This window comes from Panonychus citri, unplaced genomic scaffold (assembly GCF_014898815.1).
Source record: "Panonychus citri isolate SS breed McGregor unplaced genomic scaffold, ASM1489881v1 Contig00095, whole genome shotgun sequence".
NCBI classification, from domain to species: domain Eukaryota; kingdom Metazoa; phylum Arthropoda; class Arachnida; order Trombidiformes; family Tetranychidae; genus Panonychus; species Panonychus citri.
In genome coordinates, this window is record NW_026515500.1 from 1268126 (window position 1) to 1292189 (window position 24064).

The 24064-nt window shown below is 30.1% G+C and overlaps 1 protein-coding gene across 1 annotated transcript; it reads left to right on the top strand.

Moving 5' to 3' along the window:
- The first annotated feature begins 115 nt into the window (after positions 1–115).
- On the top strand, positions 116–23770 carry LOC128387985 (uncharacterized protein DDB_G0271670-like). The gene is made up of 3 exons (XM_053347310.1): positions 116–778; positions 18135–18689; positions 22289–23770. The coding sequence occupies exons 1-3, from the start codon at positions 241–243 to the stop codon at positions 22390–22392; spliced, it is 1197 nt and encodes a 398-aa protein (XP_053203285.1). The 5' UTR covers positions 116–240; the 3' UTR covers positions 22393–23770.
- The last annotated feature ends 294 nt before the right edge of the window (positions 23771–24064 follow it).

Sequence of the window (24064 nt, forward strand, 5' to 3'; positions counted from 1 at the left end):
AAAAAAACCGCCAAAAGGAGTAAATTTTCTCTCCACCAGATGTAACCTCATGAATGGAATAGTAAAAAAAATGTTGCGCAAGAATAAACAATTTACTACTCGAGAAAATATTTGCTCAATGTTCAAACATTACAGAGAAAAAGAAAAGGAAAAAAAAACAGAAATTCATTCAGTTCAATGTTTCCTTTCCTCAGACAATTGTTACTCTAATTATTTTTCACCTTTTTCCATGAATCAACCATGATTCTTTTACCATGTGTAACCCTAATTCTGTTCACATGGTTACCTAAATCACTAATGTCATCACCTTTAACCAGTTCATCATCACCCTCGCCCTCACCCTCATCCTCATCAAAATCAATGATAAAAACAAAACCAACAACAACAGGAACTTCATCTTCATGTAATAATGTTAAATGGGGAATTCAAAAGTTAATTGTTCCCGAATTAGTTGAAAATGGTTCAACTGAAAGTATCGTATTAGATTGTGTTTATTGTTTACATAAAAGTGACAATTATCGGATTGTAGTTAAATGGTTTCACAATGATGACCCACAACCAATTTACCAATGGATACCTGAATTAAATTCTCGACATGCATCAAAAAAATTCTCAGGTCATATCAATTTAAATTATTCTGTTAACTCATCTGATCCATTAACTCAATACAGAGCAATTAATTTAATTAATCCAACAACCGATCTTTCTGGAGATTATTCATGTGTCGTAATGTCTTCAGACAATGAAGATTCAAAGAAAAAGAAAATGATTGTTTATGGTAAGTTAATCATCATCATCATAATCGAAAATAAATAAAAAAAGTTCTAATCTCATAATCCATATTGAGAAAAAAAATTATTTCCATATAATCCTAATTAGAGCCCCTTTTTCAAAAGTATCTTTCTCTCATCTTTCATCATCATTTTTCATCATTCTCCATCATCTTTCATCATCTCTCATAACCATCACTCTCTTTCATCCTCAACCTCATCATCTTCATCTCTCTTTCTCTCTCTCTCTCTGTTTGTTTCCAATACATTTTCCAGGCGATTTTATGAAAAGGAAACATTTTTCCCTCTTCCAATATCGACTATCCATCTCCACCATTTCCTCCCCTCAACTCCACTTGTATCAACTTTATATTTCATCTATACCCTACTGAGAACTCCCACCTTCCTCTCTCTCCCTTTTTTCCAACTCCCACATGACATGGAGAGAGAGAAAAAAAAAAGTTCTCTTGATAATGTTTTCTCTTCCTTTGACTTTAATTTGACTCTTATATTGTTGTTTATCACGCTATTTGACCTTAAAAGTTACTTCCACTAACGGTATTTAATTCCTCTCTCTCTCTCTCTTCTATCACCTAATATACTGAATGAATAGTTATGACCAGGGAACCGAAACATAGCCAAAAGAAAAGGGAAATAAAATTCATCCATGGGAGATAAATAAGATGACAAGGTAGATGCAAAAATAACAATGATGATGATGATAAAACCAAAGTGTTTTCTCTCTCGCTCTTTCTCTCTCTCTCTCTCTCCAATTCTCTTCCTGGAATATATTATACGTAATAGTAACTTATTTATTCGATCCATTTAAACTTGTAATGTTATTGCATTTCCACCTTGTTCTTTTATCCTCTCATCGCCATCTTCCTCCCACTTTTCTCTCTCTCTCTCTCTCTCTCTCTCTCTCTCTCTCTCTCTCGCATCTTCTTCCATCTAAACTTTTTATCTTCATCTTTCTCCATCTCGGTGTCTGAAACTTTTATCACCAATCTTTATATACTTCTAGAAACACCCAATCGTAAATAGGAATTAGAATCTGATTCTTTATTCATCTCTTTTTATTTTTCTTTTCTCTCTTCCATTCTGTTCATGTTTTAATCGCCCTCAGGGAAGCCTTCACCTCTCTCTCTCTCTCTCTCTCTCTCTCTCTCTCTCTCTCTCTCTCACTTCATCCACCCACTTCTCTTTCCTCCTCTTCTCTCATCCACTTCCACCTCATCAACTCATTTTATTGTTATTCTAACCTTTAACTTACTTTTCTCTCTTTTACTTTTTTATTTCTTCGCCTCTCATCATTATCATCATCATCATCTTAACTTGATAATGGTATCAATTGGTATCACTATCGATTGTACCAATTGATGATTATTATCATCTTTATCCAATACCATTCATCTCAATGAATACACAATATCAACATGATAACACATTTTATCAATATCACTTTGCATTCACATTATATCAAGATTATATTCAAAGATTATCACTGATTATCATCATTATCAGGGAATGACTATTATCTTCATCTATTCATATTTATCATCATCAATAGCTCATCATCATCATCATCTCTATATCATCATTACCATCATCATTAGTGTTAAATCTTCCCCATGAAAATAACAGTACACACACACTGAGTTTGAAGAAAGAAAAAAAATAGAAAAGAAAATGAGATAATCGAAATTCAGAATTGATAATATTCATTATAATGTAAACACGCCCAAACTATTACCATTTTTTTCAGCTCATGATAAATGTCAATTTCATGTAACCATCATCATCTCACCACCACCACCACCATTATCATGACAATCATCATGTATTATCAATCTGTTAATATGTTGATTCTGTAAATAGTTTCATTTCTAATCCATTGATATCATGAATTTTGTGATGATGAAGCTGAAAAAATGAATTACCTTTTTTCTTGAAAGCAAAAAGGAAAACAAGAATTACATAAATACTTTGTAGCATTTGGTAAACTTTTCTTGTTCAGATTATCTTAATACTCATTGTTTTTTATCCCTTGGTGTCTTTGCCTTCATCATGATGATGCTTTGAGAATTGTATTCAAACGTCAGCACAAATTGATGACAAAAAATAACAGCTCAAATTATTGAAACTTTACAACGATCAGAATGAGAAAAAACTATCAACATGGAAAATTCTTGGTGAAAAAAAAGGAAACGTAATCAGTTTTAACGCTTTTCTGTCATTCGAATCAAAAGTTTTTCCTTTAATCCGAAAGTTTTTTTTTCTACTCACCTAAACCTCTGATCCGTTTAATATTTTGGTGCTTTCATTAACTTGATACAATTCAGTTTCCATGCTGATATTCAGAATTCAATCTCCTGCAACTAATTTAAAGGGTATTTACAATCTACATGAGGATTTTTTTCTCTTACTTAAACTTTTCCATCTCTCTTTTCATGTATCATGAAAATCGAGGTGGAACTTTTTTTTTCTTTTACTTCTTCATTTTCTATCTTCTCATGTAAAAGATTTAGATTGGAAAATGCAAATAGTGTATAACATGAGCTCTTCTATGAATGATTTTCATGATCTTTGAGAAAATTTTTCTTCAACTGAATCTCTTCATATTGAACTTTCTTCTTATTATCTAATATAAATTGTATATTATTTTCGTTTAAGAAATAGAAGATCTCTCTCTCTCTCTCTCTCTCTCTCTCTCTCTCTCTCTGCAATGACTCTAATTCATGTTATCAACTTGTTAATAACTTTTTTCCACCTCATCTTCCTCTTCTTTGTCATCATCTTTTCCTTTGATTGACTCCTTCAAACTTTTCTACTTCATGATGATGATGATGATGATCTTTTTGATTCTTGGAATGTTTCATTTAAGAGGCTCCCATGTGAGTCGTATTAGAATCTGAGAATGAAGAAATTCTAATAAACTAAGATTATCAGAGAGAGAGAGAGAGAGAGAGAGAGAGAGAGAGAGAGAGAGACTTCATTTTGATGATGAGCTTACGACTTAAGTTAGGGAGGGGTAACGGGATAAAGATGATGAGGATGAGGATGATAGATAAGAAAGAGAAAAAAAAACAAAGTAACTCGAGATGTAACTGTATATACTGTATGTATACATAGTATAACCTTAACTTTATTGATGAAAAAAAAGTAACTGTAAAAAAAAGATGAAGAAATAATCAAACAGGAGGAGGAAAATGATGATGATGTTTATGGATGAAACATCTAAGGTCTCTCCCAACACCCCACCCTGTTTCAGTTTCCTCTCCCTCTGATGATGTGACTCTGTAAATTATATTTACACTGATGAATCTTTTCAAGATGATGATGATGATAATGATAATCACTATGATAAAAAAAAGAGGAAGCGGGAAACAAAATGTTTTTTTAACTTTCCATTCTTGCCCTTGCCTACCATCCTCATCCTCATCCTCATCCTCATCTTCACCCTCCTCCTCCTTACTTTATCCACTCTCCCCCTTGCCACTCCTACTTGATAATATTAATAATAATGATGATGATGATGATGATCAACAACAACAACAACATCTATGGATAAGGTTCAATGCAAAAATGATTACCGTTATCTTGATGCTCCTTTTTTCAATGTTACTTCAATCAAGAGTCTAGGAGATTAAGAATTAAGTAAAACCGTTGGAATTAAATTAAGCAAGAAAAAGATGATAAGAATGATAATAATCAACATCATCATCTTCATGCCAAAGTACATGATGAAATTGTGTAAATTATTTGAGATTAAATTATCCAGAATATTATTTTTCTTTCTTTTTCTCTCTTTCACTTTTTTCCCCAAAAAGAATAACAAAATTTCCCCTCCCACTCAGTCCAGAACTTTTTTCTCTCTCCTTATTCATATTCCATTACCACCCTTCATGATGCTGAGCCTTTTTTTTCACAGGTTAACAAGAGATTCATTTTCAATTACATGATAGTTTGTTTAAAGTGAAAGACTCAGCATCATGATCATGATCATGATCATCATCATTATTATCATGATAAAGATGATGCTGAGCATTTTTTTTGTTTGTTTCAAACTCAGAAAAAAAATAAACTAGTTGAGTAAATTTTGTTTTCTTTCAAAACAAAACTCATATACATGACACACTGAACTTTCATAATGATGATTTGAAAACTGTTTCATATTCATTATCATCATCATTACATATATACAATAGTTGATATTCAGCTCATTTAATCATGTTCATCAAAAACAATTAACTCAGCAGTGAACATGATGATGATGATGATGATGATTATGATGAACATATCACTTATCATGAAAATTTGATAAGTGAAATTTTCAGAGATACTTGAAAACTGTAAATGTTTGTTAACTATTACAATCAGAGTAAATTATATTTTTATTACCACTCATTATCCGATATGATTACTAGCAATCAAAAATAATCATTATAATGATTACTCATTAAATTGTCCATTAGAATCAAAGTGAAATTACCTGAGATTCAATGAGAGAGATTAAGATGGAATTTTTTTTTTCTTCTTTTCTATTTTCATAATGATTAAGATTTTAATACTTTTCGGTTATACATAAAGACCTACAAGATAACTTACAATATCACAATGGTTAATGATGATTAAGGTATTATCATGTTTTTCTTAATTTAATGAGATAAATATGAATTTAAGGAATCATGATTAACCATATTTATCATTAAAGTTTATGAGATAATAGACTTGAAGATGAGATTAAAAGGATTTTTTTTTCTATCTTCTTCGTTTTCTTTACCTGGAGATTAAACTTTTTATTCTGGGAAAAGGTAAAGTATTTTATGGATAAGTTAATGTGGATGAGAAAATAATAGTAAACTTATTGAGTTGAATTAAGAGTCTCAGTGAATTTGTTTACCTGTTGATGTTGATTGTTTGTTGATTACAAGAGCAATTATCATGTTATTCATCAATTCTTGTTGTTGCAACATTTCAAGAGGGTGTCGATTGATAGTTTCTTTTTTGTTGTTCGACTCTCTTTTGTTACTCTATCAATCTCTCATAGAGTTAATCAGAATCTGATGACCATGGATAAAGTTCTGATCCATTTTGGTCGATGGATTTTCCACTCATCTCTAACATTTCTTATTCTCTCTCTCTCTCTCTCTCTCTCTCTCTCACTTGTCTTCTGTCTTCTTTGCTTCAGAATTCATATGATGATCTTATTCTTATCATCATCATGGCCTTTACTCGTAATGTAACCATTTTCATCTTCTCTTCTCTTCTCTTCATCTTCTTTTCATTTTCTTTTCATCAAAGGAAAAGAAAAGGAATCACTTGAGACTCGATAATAATATGAATGTAAAAGTTAAGGTAAACTCTCTCGTTCTCTCTCTCTCTGTGTCCAGGGTGAGTTAAAAGGTTTCATGTTATCATTCATGATGAAAGATGAAAGAGGTGGAAGAGCCAGTTAAAGAAGGGAAGGTAAAACGAATACTCTCTCAACACCATGTTAATACACTTTACTTACTCAATCATGATAAGATAAAAATGGAAATGAGTGTCAGTTAGAAAGAAGAAGAAAAAAAATATGAGATAATATTGTTGAGAGAATTATCATTTTCTGTTATCATGTTATTAGTTTACTTATTATCATTATTTTCATTATGAATTTTATTTCCATCCCTTTATCTTCATCAACCAACAGCATATTTTCATATCTCTCTCATGTATCTTATTGAATGAATTCTGGATTGTAATCCAAATACATTCCTCAGGTAATGATTTTATCAAAAAGCTTCAATATTATTCACATTAGGATTTAATTTTGATTATCATTTGCATGATTTTAAGGTTATTCAACTGTAAATTTGCAATATCATGAGAGGTATCATGAATTATCAGGATAACTTTTTTTTATTATTAAAAAAAAGGAAAGTGAATTATTATGATTTTATATGCAAACTTATTCAGTAATTGGTAGTTGATGAAAAATTTTGGATTCTAAAGTGACAATTACTGAGAGATTGGTAAATAATATAATATAATGAAATATATCAACAGCTAAGTTTATTGGATTGAGATTAATATGAGATTTTATTATTAGTTTATCAGCTTTGTATTAGATTGAAATTCTGGTTGTTTGTTTTTTTTCAATTTCCTTTCATGATAAACACCATGATTGCAACATTTTCAACTGACCAAAGGATAAATTTTTAATGATCAATATATTGTTGGGTTGCTTTTTTTTACCTTCTTCTTGAATCATTATTAGATTGATAATCAGGTTAAGGTATTGTGTTGATAACGGATACTATCAATTTCATCAATGATACAATCAGAATCATAGTAATATCCAACCTACAGGTTTTGAAGGTAAAAGGTTCAAGATGATGTAACATTATATCATGTTCTTGATGATGATGATGATGATGATGGTTACCATGAACCTTTTGAGACATTTTCTGATACCTGGAATCAAGAGGCAAGAAAGAAGAGAGAGAGAGAGAGACAAATCTCTAATCATTTACCCAATTGTGGTCCTAATGTCATTATTGATCAATATTAATGGTAATGCAAAAGGAAAAGCTTGCAGGTTAAAGGTTCATGGTGGAAATTCATGGCGATGAATGAAAAGGTAGATGAAGAGGGAGAAAAGTTCTGGGAATCGGCCACATGAAGAAATTGCAATATTACAGAAAAGAAAGAGCAAATCACCATTTACAAGTTGAAATACGAATTAAGTTGAAATTCATTAGTATGTTCAGGGTGAACACACTGAAAGTAAAATGAGATGAGAATAAAAGTTTTAAAAGAAAATTTCAAGTTCGATTCTACTATTTTTTCTTTGTTCTCCTGTCATGAAGATTCTTATTAGATTTAACAATTTTTTTTTCTCTTCTCTTCTCAATATCATGTTACTGTTTTTCTCTTGATTCTTGATTTCTGATCGTTATCCATTCCTGTTTGTTTCTTTTCTCCATGTAATAATAATAATAACTACTATTGAATCCATCAGAACTTTTCTATTTACTATTTGTATCATTTACTTCAGCTGAATCTTACATATCTTTCAATCTAATGTTTTTCAAGCTGAAAATTTCCCATGAGAAATTGAAGTAAAGCAATGAAAGTCAGGGTGGTGGCGGTGGTGTTGATGATGATGATGATGGTGGTGGTAGTGGAAGGTGAAACTCTGTACTCAGAGTTAAGTCAGAAAATGAGTTGCAATGAGTTTTCATGATAAGAAGGAAAAAAAAGTTTCTCTTTTTTTTGTCAAGTTGAACATTCTCTCAGTAATTGACATTATCAATGACACATGTTTTTTTCTTACTGTTGTTTGGTGATTCTGTTGATGTCATAAATAAGGTCATCAAGGTTACATGATAATCATGATGATTGAGGGGAGATGATGACACACAGGGAGTGAGAGAGAGAGAGAGTGATATATATATAAAGTAAGATTGGGATGATAAAAAGCATCAATATTTACCATTGAATCAATTGAAAGTGATTCAGTTTTTATCTTCCTTCATCATCTCATATATATAATAACAACTCCCAAGCTGAAAAGTAAACATTGAATCCCCCTGAACAAATTAAACACTGAACCCAATTAAATGTTGTATATATAATTTTCTAAGTGGTAACATTTAATTATTAACTGTAAATTAATTGCATAAAGATTAATGTAACTGATTAAATTTACCGTTAAGATTGAGAACCGGAAATAAGGATGAGGATGAGTATGACAATCAATTGAAAATGGTGTCAGTTTCCTGTTTCATCTTGACAATATTAATAAATCAAGATGATGGGAAATTGACAAGTTATGATAAAATAACAATCTCATCATATGATGAATTTATATTTATCTCATCATCATCATGATGAAAACGATGAACTAAATTAATGATTCTCAAGTATTATCATGATATTATTATTATTATTATGATAATTACTAATCATGATATTCAATCAGCCCCAGTTTCCAGGTTGAATGTTCATTACCTGTTAGTTATTTATCATTGTTATTGCTCATTGATAACATTATTTATCCCACTCCCACCGCCTCAACCTGATAACCTCTCCCACTTTGATACATTAATAATAGGAACCATGATAAAGTCTTGAAACATTATTTTTCCACCGATTCTAATTATAATTAACCGTCATTAATATCAAAGTAAATTGTTATTACTATCAAACTATTATCATTATTATGATGAAAATTATTACTTTTCTCTTCCTTATTATTATTACCTTTTTACCCACTAATAAACATTGTAATAGTGCTAATCATCATTATCATTATCATTATCGTCATCATCATCATCAAACTAATAATAACATTGATGTTGACAAGTTTTCACTGTGTAATTTTTACATTGCCTTCAATTTTTAATATATATAAATATTATATTCATTGAGTAATGAGTGTTGATAATAATTTCATGATAACTGTTAATCTAAGGCTCTAATTAAAAGTTGAACAATTTAGCTGTTAATATGTTTTTCGAGTAATTAATTATTCAACTTTCCATGTCAATTTTCAGTTCTCTCTTCCTGATATTTATTATATTGATGTTTATCTTGGAATAATTCAGAGTTTTGACTTGGATGAAATTTTTTTCTCGTTTTATTATTTACTTTTTTCTCATATTCTGAAGATATTGTTTCCTTTGACTGTTTATTATATGAATTTCATATTATTCCAGGTGTAATAAACTCGGTGTAACATGATAATGGTGATGATGGTAAGAGAAGTGTTGGAATTGATGAATCGAAGTGAAATTTACAAGTAAGAATCAGATGTAATCTGAATGGTTTCATCAATCATCATGAAAATGATGATGATATCGATGGAAAATTGGTGATTATAAATCAATGGAAAAGTAAATGAGATGATAAAAAGAGAGAGAGAGAAAGAGACTGAGGGGGTGGTAGAGGTGAAACCATTGATGGAAAAGTTTTATCAAAAGGAAGATAGAGAGAGAGAGAGAGAAAAAGTTCATTAAAAGAAAATGATATTTTCCTTTTTATTTCTTCTTCTATCATCAAGTTCACCATATTATGAGAACTGTCAATAAACAGAATTATTGAAAAGGAAATCATAAAATTCAACTGATTTCTGTTCCCTTTTCTAATAAAAACTGAATTCATGATGATAATGATGATGATGTTGTTGTTGCTGTTGATGATTGGATAATAAAAAGAAAGCCAAATAATATGTTGACTTGAAATAACTCACAGAATCGGAATAAGGTCAATCAACGATTGTTGTAACAAGATTGATTATTAATCACCAATTTAATCATCTGGTTGTAATCCAAAAAATTGTAAAAGGTTATTATTGCTTCCAGAATTGGGATGCTCACAATTGCTTGATATTGGCTCCTTTTGGGTTCCCATTATTACCCCATGAAGGATATATTGAATATTCTGAGCCAGAACTTTTCTCTTATTGATTTTTCTTCTCTTTCTTTCTTTCTTTCTTCCTTTCTTTCTCACTGTTTAAAAAGGTTTTCATGATGATGCTCTTTCCATGTTGCTGCTGTTGAATGGATGTTATCTCATTTCTGTTATCAGGAAGAAACAATAATTCTGAAATCAGATGAAATTTGATGAAAAGAAGAAAGAAAAAAAATTGAAACAATGAATTCTAAGAGTATCATGAAGGCTTAACATGATGATGGTGATGATGATGATGATGATGATGATGATAGCTTAGGAGATGATAGGATTGGCATTAGTGTGGAAAATGATGGAATAAGAGTTTCTGAAAGATGAAGAGGGTGGAGTACATGGGAGAGTGGTGGCTGAAAGGTAATAACGATAATAGAGAATCACTGTAACTATAAGAATAATTTTCTCATTCACCTTTCTTTCTTTCTTTCTCTCTCTCTCTCTCTCTCTCTCTCTCTCTCTCTCTCTCTTTCACTTTTATATTCTTTTCGAAATTCATTTTATTCTCAAAGATAGAATTCGCAATATTCATTATGAATAAATGATTATTACTCTTTCTTTACTTTTCTTGTTCTTTTTTCTTCTCCTCTTATGGTTTTGAAGAAGAAAAGAGAGAGAGAGGAGAAAATTATATTTCTCAAGTTTTCTTTTGAAATTTGGATTTCGAATTCACAACTTTGTTCTTTTATGTTCGAAAAACTTTTCTTCCTTTTTCATATATATTCTTTTCCCTTTCCGTTAATAGTAATTGTTTGTTTGTTATACATTCGTATATATAAATGTAAGTATGAACACTAATCAATTCTGATTCATGATGATCATTTTTTTCCGGTTAATCATCAACATCTTCCGTTTACTCATGTAAATATTATACACACACACACACTTGGAAATAACAATAAGTGAGAATGTTGAATTTAAATTATCATCTATTAGTGCCAATTATCATCATCATCTCTATCTCACCATGACGGTAATCATGATGATCGTAAATTTCAACTTTTATCCCCATGAAAAGCCTCAGAATTTTTGTTATTTTTTTTCTGAAAAAATTGATATCAGATTAATGGGAATCATAAATTTAGATTTTGATCACAATAGTTGATTTTAATCGTAATTCTGAAAACAATATAATGATAATAATAATAACTATAATATCAATCCAATGGAAACATAAAAACATTGTTAGAATCCATATATATTCAAAAGGTAATGAATAATCATGAAAATAACAATAATAATCATGGAAAAGGTAAAAATGGTTTGAGAGATAAAAAAGTTCTGGGATGAATTTATTTATATATTATATGTAATTTTATATTGAGATTGCGTTAATCATTATGATAATTTTACGTTTTTTTATACCTTCTATCATGAAAAGCTATCCAGGAGTTCACATGATGATAAATCGTTGAAATGAACAAAAAAGTTCTAGAATAGGAAAAACCTTACAAAAGGTAATTTAAAAAAATTCCCGCAAAAATAATATAACTAATTATTAGTAACATGAGTTATTGTTATTACAATTCAGTATTATTGCTTTTCTGCAACATTATTAGTTATCATTTGAAGCTGTTTTTTTATTGCATCTTTTCATGATGATGATGATGATGATGATTTTTGCCTTTCTCTCTCTCTCTCTCTCTCTCTCTTCCTATTTCAGATTACATTTCATTTTCAGGGAGTTGATTCCCTGAGTATTGAACTGAATTTCCAGTTATTACAATCATGTCCAATAATGTAATCTAATAATGAAATGATAATCTTTATGAGATATCTCTGTTTATATATTACCTTTCGGATAAGCTATTCTCGCACTCTCTCACAGTGGGAGTAGATTTTTTATATCTGATTTTCATGAGATTCAAGAGATTGCTTCATTTGGGTGGGGAGTTGTGTGTGTGGGAGAAATAAGGTAAAAGTGGGAATGATTATAATTTGTGAAGATAATGTTTGGTATACCATCGATTGGTAATTAAGGTGATTGCAATCGTTTTATATGGGAAGAGGTTGAAAGTTTGTTTCCTTTTTTTTCCTCTCTCTCTCTCTGATTTTCATCTCATTTTCCTTTGCATGTTACCTTTCAAGTGGACGAGCCACCTTAACCTCCCATTTCCCACCTTCTCTTGTTTTTTTATCCATAATCATTTATGTGTTGTTCTGGTTTTTTCTTTCCCTTCTCGATATCCACACCTTTTCATCCTTTCCTTTTCCTCTTTTTCCGCATCTTCTGTCTCTCTGCCTTTGTTCATCTTGTTGCCATTTTCTTTTAGGCATCCATACGAATGTTAACTGATATTCTGAAAGAGAATAGAATAAAAAAATAACAACAATAACAAAAACTAAGATGATCATGTTATCGGTAATGATGAAGATGATGCGATTGATTAAGGAACAAGAAAAAAAATAGAGAAAAGAATAGATTAGATGAAAGGAGATATGATGATAAACCAGGGATGAGTTTCAGGTAGAAAAAGTTATGATTGAAGTAAGTGAATCAGGAGAGACTCGGATGGAGAGAGAGAGAGAGAGAGAGTTTCTCATATTACAGTTGATCAGCATAAAGATGGAAAAAACTATGAGACTGACCAGTGGAAAAAAAGAGATTCAGTTGAAATGAATCATCTTGAGTTCTGTCCACTATAAAAATCCACGCTGGATATAATATTATACTTGGAAAATTCATCTGCAGGGTGATTATTATTATTTTTTACTAACAAGAATTCAGGGAAACTCAGTTATCCATACATGTATATATATATGAAACACTTGGTTTCTCATGAACTATTAATCAGCATGATGATATATAGTGTGAAATACAAGCCCTGCGGGTGAATAAGTTTGAAATGTAAATGTTACCAAGTTGAACGCAATTGAATATATAACTTGAAGGAAATGTTGAAATAAAATAATTTTACCAATGATGATGAAATTTTATCCTGAAAAACTATTCTTCTTGTAATATTATCAACTCACTATCATGATACCAACTGAGCTAAACTTTTTTTGAAACATTTTTCTTTCCCTTAACATGCAAAGTTTCAGCTCTTTTTCATTTCATATTATTATCATTACTTTTTTTTCTGTCTTGCAATTTAAATCATTCAAGTCATCAAAATGATAATCATCATCATCATGCTGCTGATGATGAACAGGAAAAAAACCCAGAGAGTGAGACCCATTAACCGAGTAATTGTTTCATTTGAAAAAAAAACCAGGATGAACCATGAATTTATTCATGATGTTATCATGAAGATCACAAATCAACTGAAAGAGTTTTTTATTTTCAAATTTTCATTTCATTCTTAAACTTTGTCTTCATTGGAAGATAATAATAATAATGATATTAATAACAATATAATCATTTTGTAATCAAATGCTCAACTCAAATTCTGTCATCTAATCATCATGATTGATTATAATCACTTAATCATCTTGCTGATGATGATGAAATAAAATTCATATGAAAAGTGTTGGTTTACCAATCAGAGAATCATGAATTATCATGAATTATCATGAATTGATGTTGAAACTTTTTTTTCCAAAGGTGAGAAAGTGATAAAATTATTCCAATGGTATTCAGACAATTAGAAGTTAACAAAAAATAATCAAAGTATCATGATAATAATAGTTAATGATAATTGCGATTGTATTAATAATCTACCAGCAACAACATGAAACAATTTAAGTGGAAGAGATTTAATTAACTAACTGGATTGAATCTCTCATTGCAAAAGCTTTTCTAATTTAATTAACATCAAATGAAATTCAGTGTTTTTGATAATCAAATGAGATTAAGAGTTCTGAGTAGTAATAGTTGAGTAAGAACATGAAAAAAAAGCTAAATAAATGTTGTAATTTCAAGTTACCCATAAGTTTCTGTGTATCTAAACTCAATATGCCAAGGAAAATGTTGATTAAACTTTGCAAGCTGATTAATTGTAAGAGTTAAATTTGTAAATTGTTTGACAACTAATTTACTTTGATTGCAATTTAGAAAATAGCAATTAAGTTTATATTTGTTAGTGAATTCAAAGTCAATTCAAATTATCCTTTGGATTCTTCAACTTTTTTTGTTTGTCACAATTTTCTGAAAATCATAATATTACATTTCTAATCAATATCCTCAATGGATTATGACAAATATTTGATTATTCATTAAGATAAATTAGTTGATCATAATGAGAGAGAATACTTTTTCATATATAATAATAAGTATATACATTTGATTACGATAATAACGATAAAATAAATTACCAATTAAATAGAGATGCAAATGACGATGATTAGGAATTGCAATTACAATTGATTAGCTTTTTTTTCATTCTATTTATGAATTTATCTGAATACCTTTTTTTTTGATAATCTCATTTTCATCAATGATATTCACCATGGTACAATGAATATCATATGACCGATAAAAAGTGAACCATTTTCATGAAACTCAGTGAACTTTTTTTTCTGGATTTATATACATATGAATACAGGGTAACATTGATTTCCAATAATAATAGTTGAGTGTGAGTGTTTATATGAAAATCTCTGAATCTCTGAGGAGTTTTCAATTTACTGTTATTGTCTTAATAACGGTAAATATATAAAGAGTAACATTAAATCACTCATGTAATCATTACCATGATTATATTTACTTAAATCTATTGAACAATGATGATAATGATTATGTTAAAAGGTAAAATGATTTATAAAGTAAAAGTGAAAACTTTGTTTATTTTGTTATTAAATTTCAGGTATCAAATTATTTTAATATCACAAAGGGTCATCTTCATTTTCAACTGACCCTTTCACCCAGAATCTATTGTGTGTGTATTAATATTTACTCAGGATTTTGGTTACATTTACAATCTTTGACCATGTTGAATGATATATACATTGTAAATAGCTTCCAATGTATTACTGGTCAGTTGTGGTGGTGATAGTGGTCAACTTTTGTAGGATTAATTGTTTTTACTTTTTGTGTACTTGGAGAAAGAGAGAGAGAGAGAGAGAGAGAGAGAGAGAGAGAGAGAGATAAAGAGTAGATTTATACAATTAGAATGACCATTGGTCACTAATAAAGAGATTAATCTTGAGCTGGGAAAGTTTTCGTCAAACTGATGAAATTTTCTCAAAGTGACATGTTGTCCATTCGGTTTCTTTCTCTTTCTTTTTATTGAGCTTGACCAGTAGATCCAATGAATGGATATATAGCCTTAGAACTTTTTTTTTCTTGATTCGCTTTTTCTTATTTCTTTTCTATGGAATCTTTCCCCCCTTTCCTCTCAACAAAAACTGACCAGTATCCATCTTGATAACATTTAGCTGATGAGATTTATTATTATGTACTTTATCATTTCTTGTTTTCAATGAGTAATATATGTTTGACCATTTCCCCTCCCTTCCCAGTCAATTTTGTTTGACCAGTTTGTCTGTTGATTTGTGTGTCTTATCAACATTAACATCATCACTGAATTGTGTAGTTGTGGTCAACCGCTTGGTCAGTAGTTAAGACATACATTTGTTGACATCTCTCTCTCTCTCTCTCTCTCTCTCTCTCTCTCTCTTCTCTCTCGTTTTTGCTTTTGACTCACAGTGAAAACGGAAGGAAAGACAAAAATGAAAACACATTCAGAAAATGAATCTAAAAAAGTGTGAGGTAAAATCATCATAAGATTGAAATCAATATCATTATATAAGGTAAACAACAAGATAAACATATAATCTAAGATATATATCATCATGTTTACTGTACTCAAAACATATTATATTGACATGGGGTGGGAGTGAATACCCCACCCTCTCCGCATCCAGTTGATGCTTTTTTTTCTTGTTGTGTTTCTTGTTCAATGTTTACACAATCAGCTGAAGTAATAATGATATTAATAATACTCCAATAGTACAAGGAGTTAGTTGTTTTTTTCTTTCGCTCCCAAAATTCTCGGTGTATATTCTGAATATATATCTATCTTTTCATGGTGGAATTTATTTTCTCCTCCTTTTCCCTCCTACTTTTCCCACTCTCTTTCTCTGTATTATATCAGAACAGAACTTTTTTTTTCGTTGTTTTCTCTTTTGCTTATGTATAATGCATTTAATTTGGAGCATTTTTCTTTTTCCTTTTCTACTTATCTTTTCCACCGGTGTAAATGCTCAGATTCTGACTGATTCAGTTCACATGCTGAGTGTGTTTTCACCTTACATGATTACCTCACAACTGATATTCATCATTTAGGTTACCCTTTCTAAATTGAGCTTGGTTATTTAAAGATTACAATCAAATGTTTGTTTGTTTGTTTGTTTTTCATGGAGAAAAATATGATTGGAGTGAATTTTTGTTATTCCTCCATTTCCATCCTCTTTCAAGAGGAATAATTTTTCTCATATTCTGATTCTTGAAGTTTCCTTTTATCCTTTATCATCATCATGCTTGTTTTTCCGGTTTCCGAATCAAGTTAACTGGTCTTTTCCTTGAGATGAGTTTTTTTCACTTCGTTTCCGGGTTCCATCAACTTTCTGCCTTCTTGACAACTTATTGACCAAAAAAAAGCAAAGTGGGTTCAGTGGGTGGATGAACGAGTGGAAAAGTATAGTCTGCTTGGTTTAATCTATTTCTCCCTCCCTGATGATAGTATTATTATCATGACTATCAACTATCATCTGTAAATCAGAATTGAAACTCAAATTGTAATATGTTCTGATAGGAAAAGAGAGAGAGAGAGACTAATATTTTCCAATCAACTGATCACCATGTTACTGATATATAATATCAAATAGTATCAGTAACAATGATGATGAAAATAATTCTGATAATAATAATAATCATAAACATGATATTCAATCAAGCTGAATAACATTATTCATGAAAATAAATTGCATACCATGAAAATGGAAGGAAAAATGTGTCCACAAATTCTGAGTCAAGAATTTTCTTCATCTTCTTTTTTTCCTATCCGATCAGCATCATGACAATATCTCTCTCTCTCTCTCTCTCTCTACTTGATCACTTTCCTTTTTCTATCTCTTTTTCTGTCTATCTTCATCTTCTTCAATCATCATCATCATCATTATTATTATCATCAAACTCATTCATTTCTCCATCATCATTTTCATACAGACTCATCACCATCTTCCTCCATCTTCCCACCCTCAACATGACAAAATGCATCAACTAAATAAAATCTTTCTCTCTCTCTCTTTCTTTTTCTCTCTCATCTATCTTCACAATCATCATCCTGTGTACTCTCATTCATATCTATTTGTTTTCCTGGTTGACACTCCAATGGCAAAACCATTATCCTGATACAATGATGAACAAATTGATGATAACCCAATTTTTTATACATCCAATGGCTCCTATTTACCACCCCATTCTCATTATTATCACTGTTTACTGTTGATTCGATTGCACTTTTTCACAACGGGACATCATCATCATCATCATCTTATCTTCATCTTTATCATGAACCAATTTACCCTACTGTTATTTTCTTCCCCCAATTCCTGACATCACTTGACTTTTTCCCTCTTCCTTTTCCTTTTTCATCTTCTCCCTCCTCTCCTTCTCCTCCTCCTTCACTGATTGTTATCTAATGATAATGGTGGTTATCATCATTTCACCATCAAATGATATTACTAATACAATCACTAATCCATTTTGATTTATCCATTTATCCTCCCAATCATTATCCTGATCTTTTTCCTTATCTCAATTTATCATACATCCTAATCTGTTTTACTTGCATGATTAACTTGTACGGCTTATGAATACAATGATAAATCCAATGGTTCCATCATCGTCATCATATAAAAAAAACAAACAAATAACCAAAAAAAAACTCAATCAATTGTTGGGGAAAAAAATTGATTCCAACTGTTCATTTTTATAATCACCATGATGATGTTATGGTCACACCACAGCTCCACCCAGAAAGATTGAGTTTAATTATACTCGAGAGGTGAAAGAAGTGCCTTCAGCACTGCGAAAAGCACGAGGTGACTCAAAGGAAGACGGAAGTGTCTTCCCACTATTTGAAGAACCATATTCATCATCATATTCTTCATCTTCATCTTCATCTTCATCTTCATCTTCATCTTCATCTTCATCCTCTGTTTCCACTTTCTCATCATCATCCACATCAACACCATCCACTTCATCACCCACCATAACAACTTTACCCTCCTCAACCGGTCTACTTCATTGTGATATCAAAGGTGTTTATCCAATGCCAGAGGTTAGCATCTATCGATTGGGTGATATGAATGGTACAAATCCTTGGCCAGTAACGGTGGTGGACACAAGGATAGACGAGGAGAAACACCCTCACTCTTATAATGTTAGAAAAGTTAGTTTAATCAATGACGAAACTTTAATAAAAAAGTTTGGCCTTAAACCGTCCATATTTGAATGTCTGGTCACTCTTCAATTACCTAATCAAAAGGTAGTCAAAAGACAGAAAATAATGTACACACCAGGTAAGAATCCCCACCATCAACATTCCCACCCCACTCTCAGTTCATCAATTGTCATCTTGTCTATTATTTTCAAAATTCATCATCATTTCATTTGCATTTACAACAATAATCACATTTGTATCAATTTTTTCATCTCAAACTCACCTTGATTATCATTATTTAGATGATATTGAAAGTAAACATCATGATTAACTGATTATGCTAATCAAATTGTTGATAAAACTGTTGATTGTTTTATTTTCAACACCTTGAGAATCAATTGATTTTGAGAAAGTGATTAACTTTTCTTGTTGGAATCACATTGTTACCATTATTATTGTTTGGTAAAACTGTTAACACAAAAGGAGTTGACAAAAAGCTTGGAATCTGTTGATCATCATCATCATCATCAGCAATATAATGATTGATTATGTTAACAGGTTGACAATTTATTGTTTTATCAACTTATTCATTATATGAGTTAATATATCAACCTGTCATCACAATTGTTTTCATAATTTCTGCTGACAAGTGATTAAATTAATTATCATAATCATATAATTACCATTGACTTTTTTACCCTTAACTTTATCGTATATATTAAATATACTAAACACTTTACCATAGTAATGATAAACTTTAATCAACTCAATTTGATAATAGTAATAAATTAAGGTAACATTTGTCATTAATTGTAATTATCTTGTTTCATTATCAATTTAATTGTCATTAACAATCAAAGTAGGAAACATTTTGTCAACAAAATTTGTCCAATTGTTGGGAAAATTAGTTTAAACTTTCAATTGATTTGTTTTATCATTTTAGTTTTTTAGTTGATTAACTTGATCATCATCAATTTAGTTTATTATTCAGTGGTAATTATCATATTGTTGTAATTAACAAAAGTAATCAATGAATTTTGATTGAGATTTTTGTTTCCAGCTGATTGGAAGGAAAAAAAATAATAACAAAATTAAGTTAATCACTTTCACCTCAATATTGATCTGGTTTTGGTGGCTGGATAATCAAGATGATAAAGATGATTAAATAAATAGGATGAAATTTATTTTTCGAACTGAATAAAGAAATTGAATCTTTATCATCATTATCATCAACCAGTAATCAGATTAACTAACAAAGAATTGGATATGTTCATTTCGAGTTAGAACTTTTTTTTCTTCGTCTGATCGAATCGATTTCTGATAAATATTATACATTGTACTTTATGTCTTCTTAGACCAATAGAGAAAGAGAGAGAGAGAGATAGAGAGAAAGTGAATGAGCATGATGATTATGATGATGAGCACTTGAAGATAATTGAGAAGAGAGAAGCAAAAAAAAGTTCCAACCAAAATCAGAATCAGGATAAAAGTTAATCACAAGTAATCACAGGGAATTAAATGTATTATATTATCATTGTCTTTTCATCATCAAAGTTTTTATTGTTTATGACCAAATTAATGAGAATTGAGTTGAGATTGAAGATTCATATTGAATTATCATGCAAGTACCATGAAAATTATCTACCAGTATAACGAGAAGTACAAAGTAGTGTGTATATACAATATAAGAGAGGAAATAAAAAAAAAATGATGAAGGAGAAAAAAAATTCACTTGGAATATTCATTTTCTCAAATTATTCATTACCCATGGATTCTGAAAATCAGGATGAATAAGTTGAAGGGAAAAGCTTTGAATCATATTGATGATGATGAAAAATTTTTGGAACAATAATCTTACTCAGAATCTGAATATTGATAAAATTATCTAAAGGTTCCCTGGGAGTTGTAATAAAATAATAATTTGATAACGATTCAAATGAATTTAATATCAACTATCATGTTAAATTGTTCATATTCAGATGAATGAATTTTTTTTGCCTCTTCTATTTGATTTTTTTTCCTTCTCATCCTCATCATCATCTTCATCTTCATCTATTTATCTTCCTTGTCTTCATCCTTTAGCCTTCCCTATTCATTTGAAATACTGTTACATCTTCATGTTATTAATGTTATTTAATATGGTTGATGCTTCATTTGCCATGTAATCGGCCATGATATTGACATGATATTTTCTGAATATGACAGTGAATTTCATGGTATCATAATTTTAAATGAAATCCATAATTAGTTTCCTATTCCTTTCCCCTGTTATCTCTTGACAATTAGTTAATCAGTCAGTTTTATATATGAATATAAAGCGCTTTATCATATTAAGTATATAACATGTACTAATCTTCATCAAATTTAAATGATACTCTGGATTTATACATATAAAGATATATATACATTCATGATGAGATAGTAAAGCTCAAGTAGTATTCAGGATGAAGAAGAGGAGGAAAAAAAAGTATCATGAAAATTACATGATAACCAAAAATGCTGAAAGAAAAAAAAAGTTTCCAAAAGGTATAATCATGAAATTAACTATTTATTCAAGTTGAAAAGGGATTCCCAGTGAATGGAAATGAATTAATGAATGAATTAATGATTGACAACAATAAGTGGATTATTTCAATCAATCAATATTAACTAAACCAATCGATAGACATTAATCACATATAATCAACATCAAGAGTAATTAAATTGTGACAATCACATACTCCAAGGATGATGATGATGATGATGAAGATGATGATGATATTATTATATATTTAGTTTGTTAAACCAAATAGTTACATTTGTTTTTGTCCTAATGTTATATAATAAAGATGATGTAGTATTTCAAATGATAGTAACAATTTAATCAACTACATCATTCATTTAATCATCACTTTCATCTCTCAAATGAGATAAGTAATCAACTTTGATTGCCATGATTTAAGTAAATTGGTTACACTGTACAATACATAATATTGTATCTAATCATGAACCAGGAAAAAGTTAAATCTTTTAGGTAACGATTTAAATTGTAATCTGTAAATTGTTGAGCATCTTTCCAGCATTAATACAAATCTGTCTGTCAAAATAGGATAAGCCATTCACTTTAAATGTTACTACTTTCGTATGTGTATCTCAATGGTTGATGTTTATTTGAAGGATTACATTTGAAACTTTCTCATGGAAAACAAATTTCCTCATGTAAAAAGATATGATGAATTCAGGATAATCAGGTGAGCTTGAAAAAAACACTGACATTTACTGATAAACAGAAATGATAACTCAATCAAAGTATCTAAACATGAACCTCAAGTTCAGTCAGAATTTGTCATTTTTAAGAATTGAGTCAATCTTTTTTTTATCGAACTTGATATTTTCTATTTTTTTTTTGCTTCTTTCTTGTGTTTCTACATTGAGAATTTCAGTGTAAATATTATTCCAAGAAAAGAACCATTGACATGATGTCAATTCAGCTTATCCCATGAAAATCTGATCTACAATTTGATTGTAATTCTGATAACACTTTCTGAATGAATAGAAATTAACAATCTCAAATCCCAATCGATTAGCTTAATCTCTTGATAATGGACAAAATTGATGATTTAATCTTTATCTTCTTGATTGTTTCTCTATCTCTCTCTCTCTCTCCCATTGATCACTAATTGTTGTTTGTTTTTTCCCTCTCTTTGGCTATATGTTTATCCTCCCATCATCATCATCATCATCATCATGATAATATAGTTGTAAAAACAATTGAACCCAAGGGCGGTGAATATAAACTTAACCCAAATTTTAGGATAACAATGATAACTACACTTTTGGGAATCCTGATCAGATGTACTTAAAATGTAAAACACTGACCATTGGATTTTATTGTTATTAAATGTCCAGGTTAATGTTATGATAATGAGAATACAATTAAATTGTAAATGTAATCATCTTAATCAAATGGATGGTCTAAGTTTAAATTAAACAATAATGACTATTACATCATTCACAAGAAACAACAAACAAAATCAACATCCAAAAGTGCATCTAACTAAACAATTGACCATTGGAGTGGACACTTTTCAAAGAGGAACCGGACACAATGAGGATAACAAAAGGTCACCAAGTTTATCATCAGATGGAAATCTCATTCTGTTTATTATGTAAAAAATGTCTCTCTCTCTCTCTCTCTCTCTCTCTCTCGTTCTCTGTCTTTCTGTCTATTTCCTCCCTATGTATATTTAAATGAAGATGATAACTGTGAAAGGTTACAATTTAAATTGTGATTCTCTCTCCCTCTCTCAATGATTATCATCATTTTTTTCTGCTGTAAATAGTTTTCATCTGATGATAAATGGGAGAGTGAAACTACTCACTGAAAGAGGAAGATGATGAAGAAGTGAGATGAGCAAAAAATGGAACCTGAAATTGTCATCATGTTTGAATGAGTTTTGATGGAAGAGGAGGAGAAGGATGATGATGAAGAAGATAAAACGGAAACAGAATTGATGATAAAATTCCATACTGTCATCTTCCTTTTTTATCTCTCTCACTCTATCTTACTGTGTGTTCCTATGGAGCTCAAATTTCTCACTCATTCAATTTTGCAAAATCTTTTTTTTCTACCATCACAAATAATCAATGATTACATTATTTAATATCATTTCCATCATTTCCAACATCATCATCTTCAGCATCTTCATCATTATGGTGGCGACATCTGATTATCGGATAATAAAGTTCTCGCTTTCAACAGCTGATTTTTTTTGTTCTAAAACGAGATAACAGCTGACTCTTGTTCTGGATATCAGAACTATTTCCTGATAGATTCTCATGACTATCGGTCAAGTGAAAATTCTGGTCCAAAACATTGTCACCTTTTCGCTGATCTTATTAACTCCTTTTCTGTTATACATATTCATCATTTTCTTTGCAATATTATCAATGATCAATTCACACCTTGCGGCAACAAGAGATTATCCTCTGGACATTAAGTGGACACAACAGATGCAAAAAAAAGATGATCATTGTCATAAAAAAAACCCCAAGAAAATCAATGACAAGAGATGACAAACTCAATACATCGATGGTGATAATAAGTAATATAACTGTAAATGTCGAGGAAAAAACTCCAACCAAAATTGGAGCAACTTTTTCCTTCCCTTTAATCATTGAGATTAACAGATGTAAAAATGAATAAATTTATTATTTTGCTCTAAATTTGAATGTTTCATTGATAATCTTAATCCATAAATAATAAGTTTCAATCAAATTCTCACAACAATTGATTCAAAAACAACAACAACAATTGACTCGCGTTTATGATAAGTTATATCATGGAAAACCAAACCAACAATTAGATTATCCCTTCGGATTATAATAAAGAGACATGATGTTATCTTAACAGTTTTAGATAACAAGGGAAATTTAAATCGCAGTTCAAGGCGAAATGGATTAACAGGACAAAAGTTGATAAGCTTTTTTTTTAGTTCGAAGAAAAAAAATTAGTACTTTAACTTGAATACGATT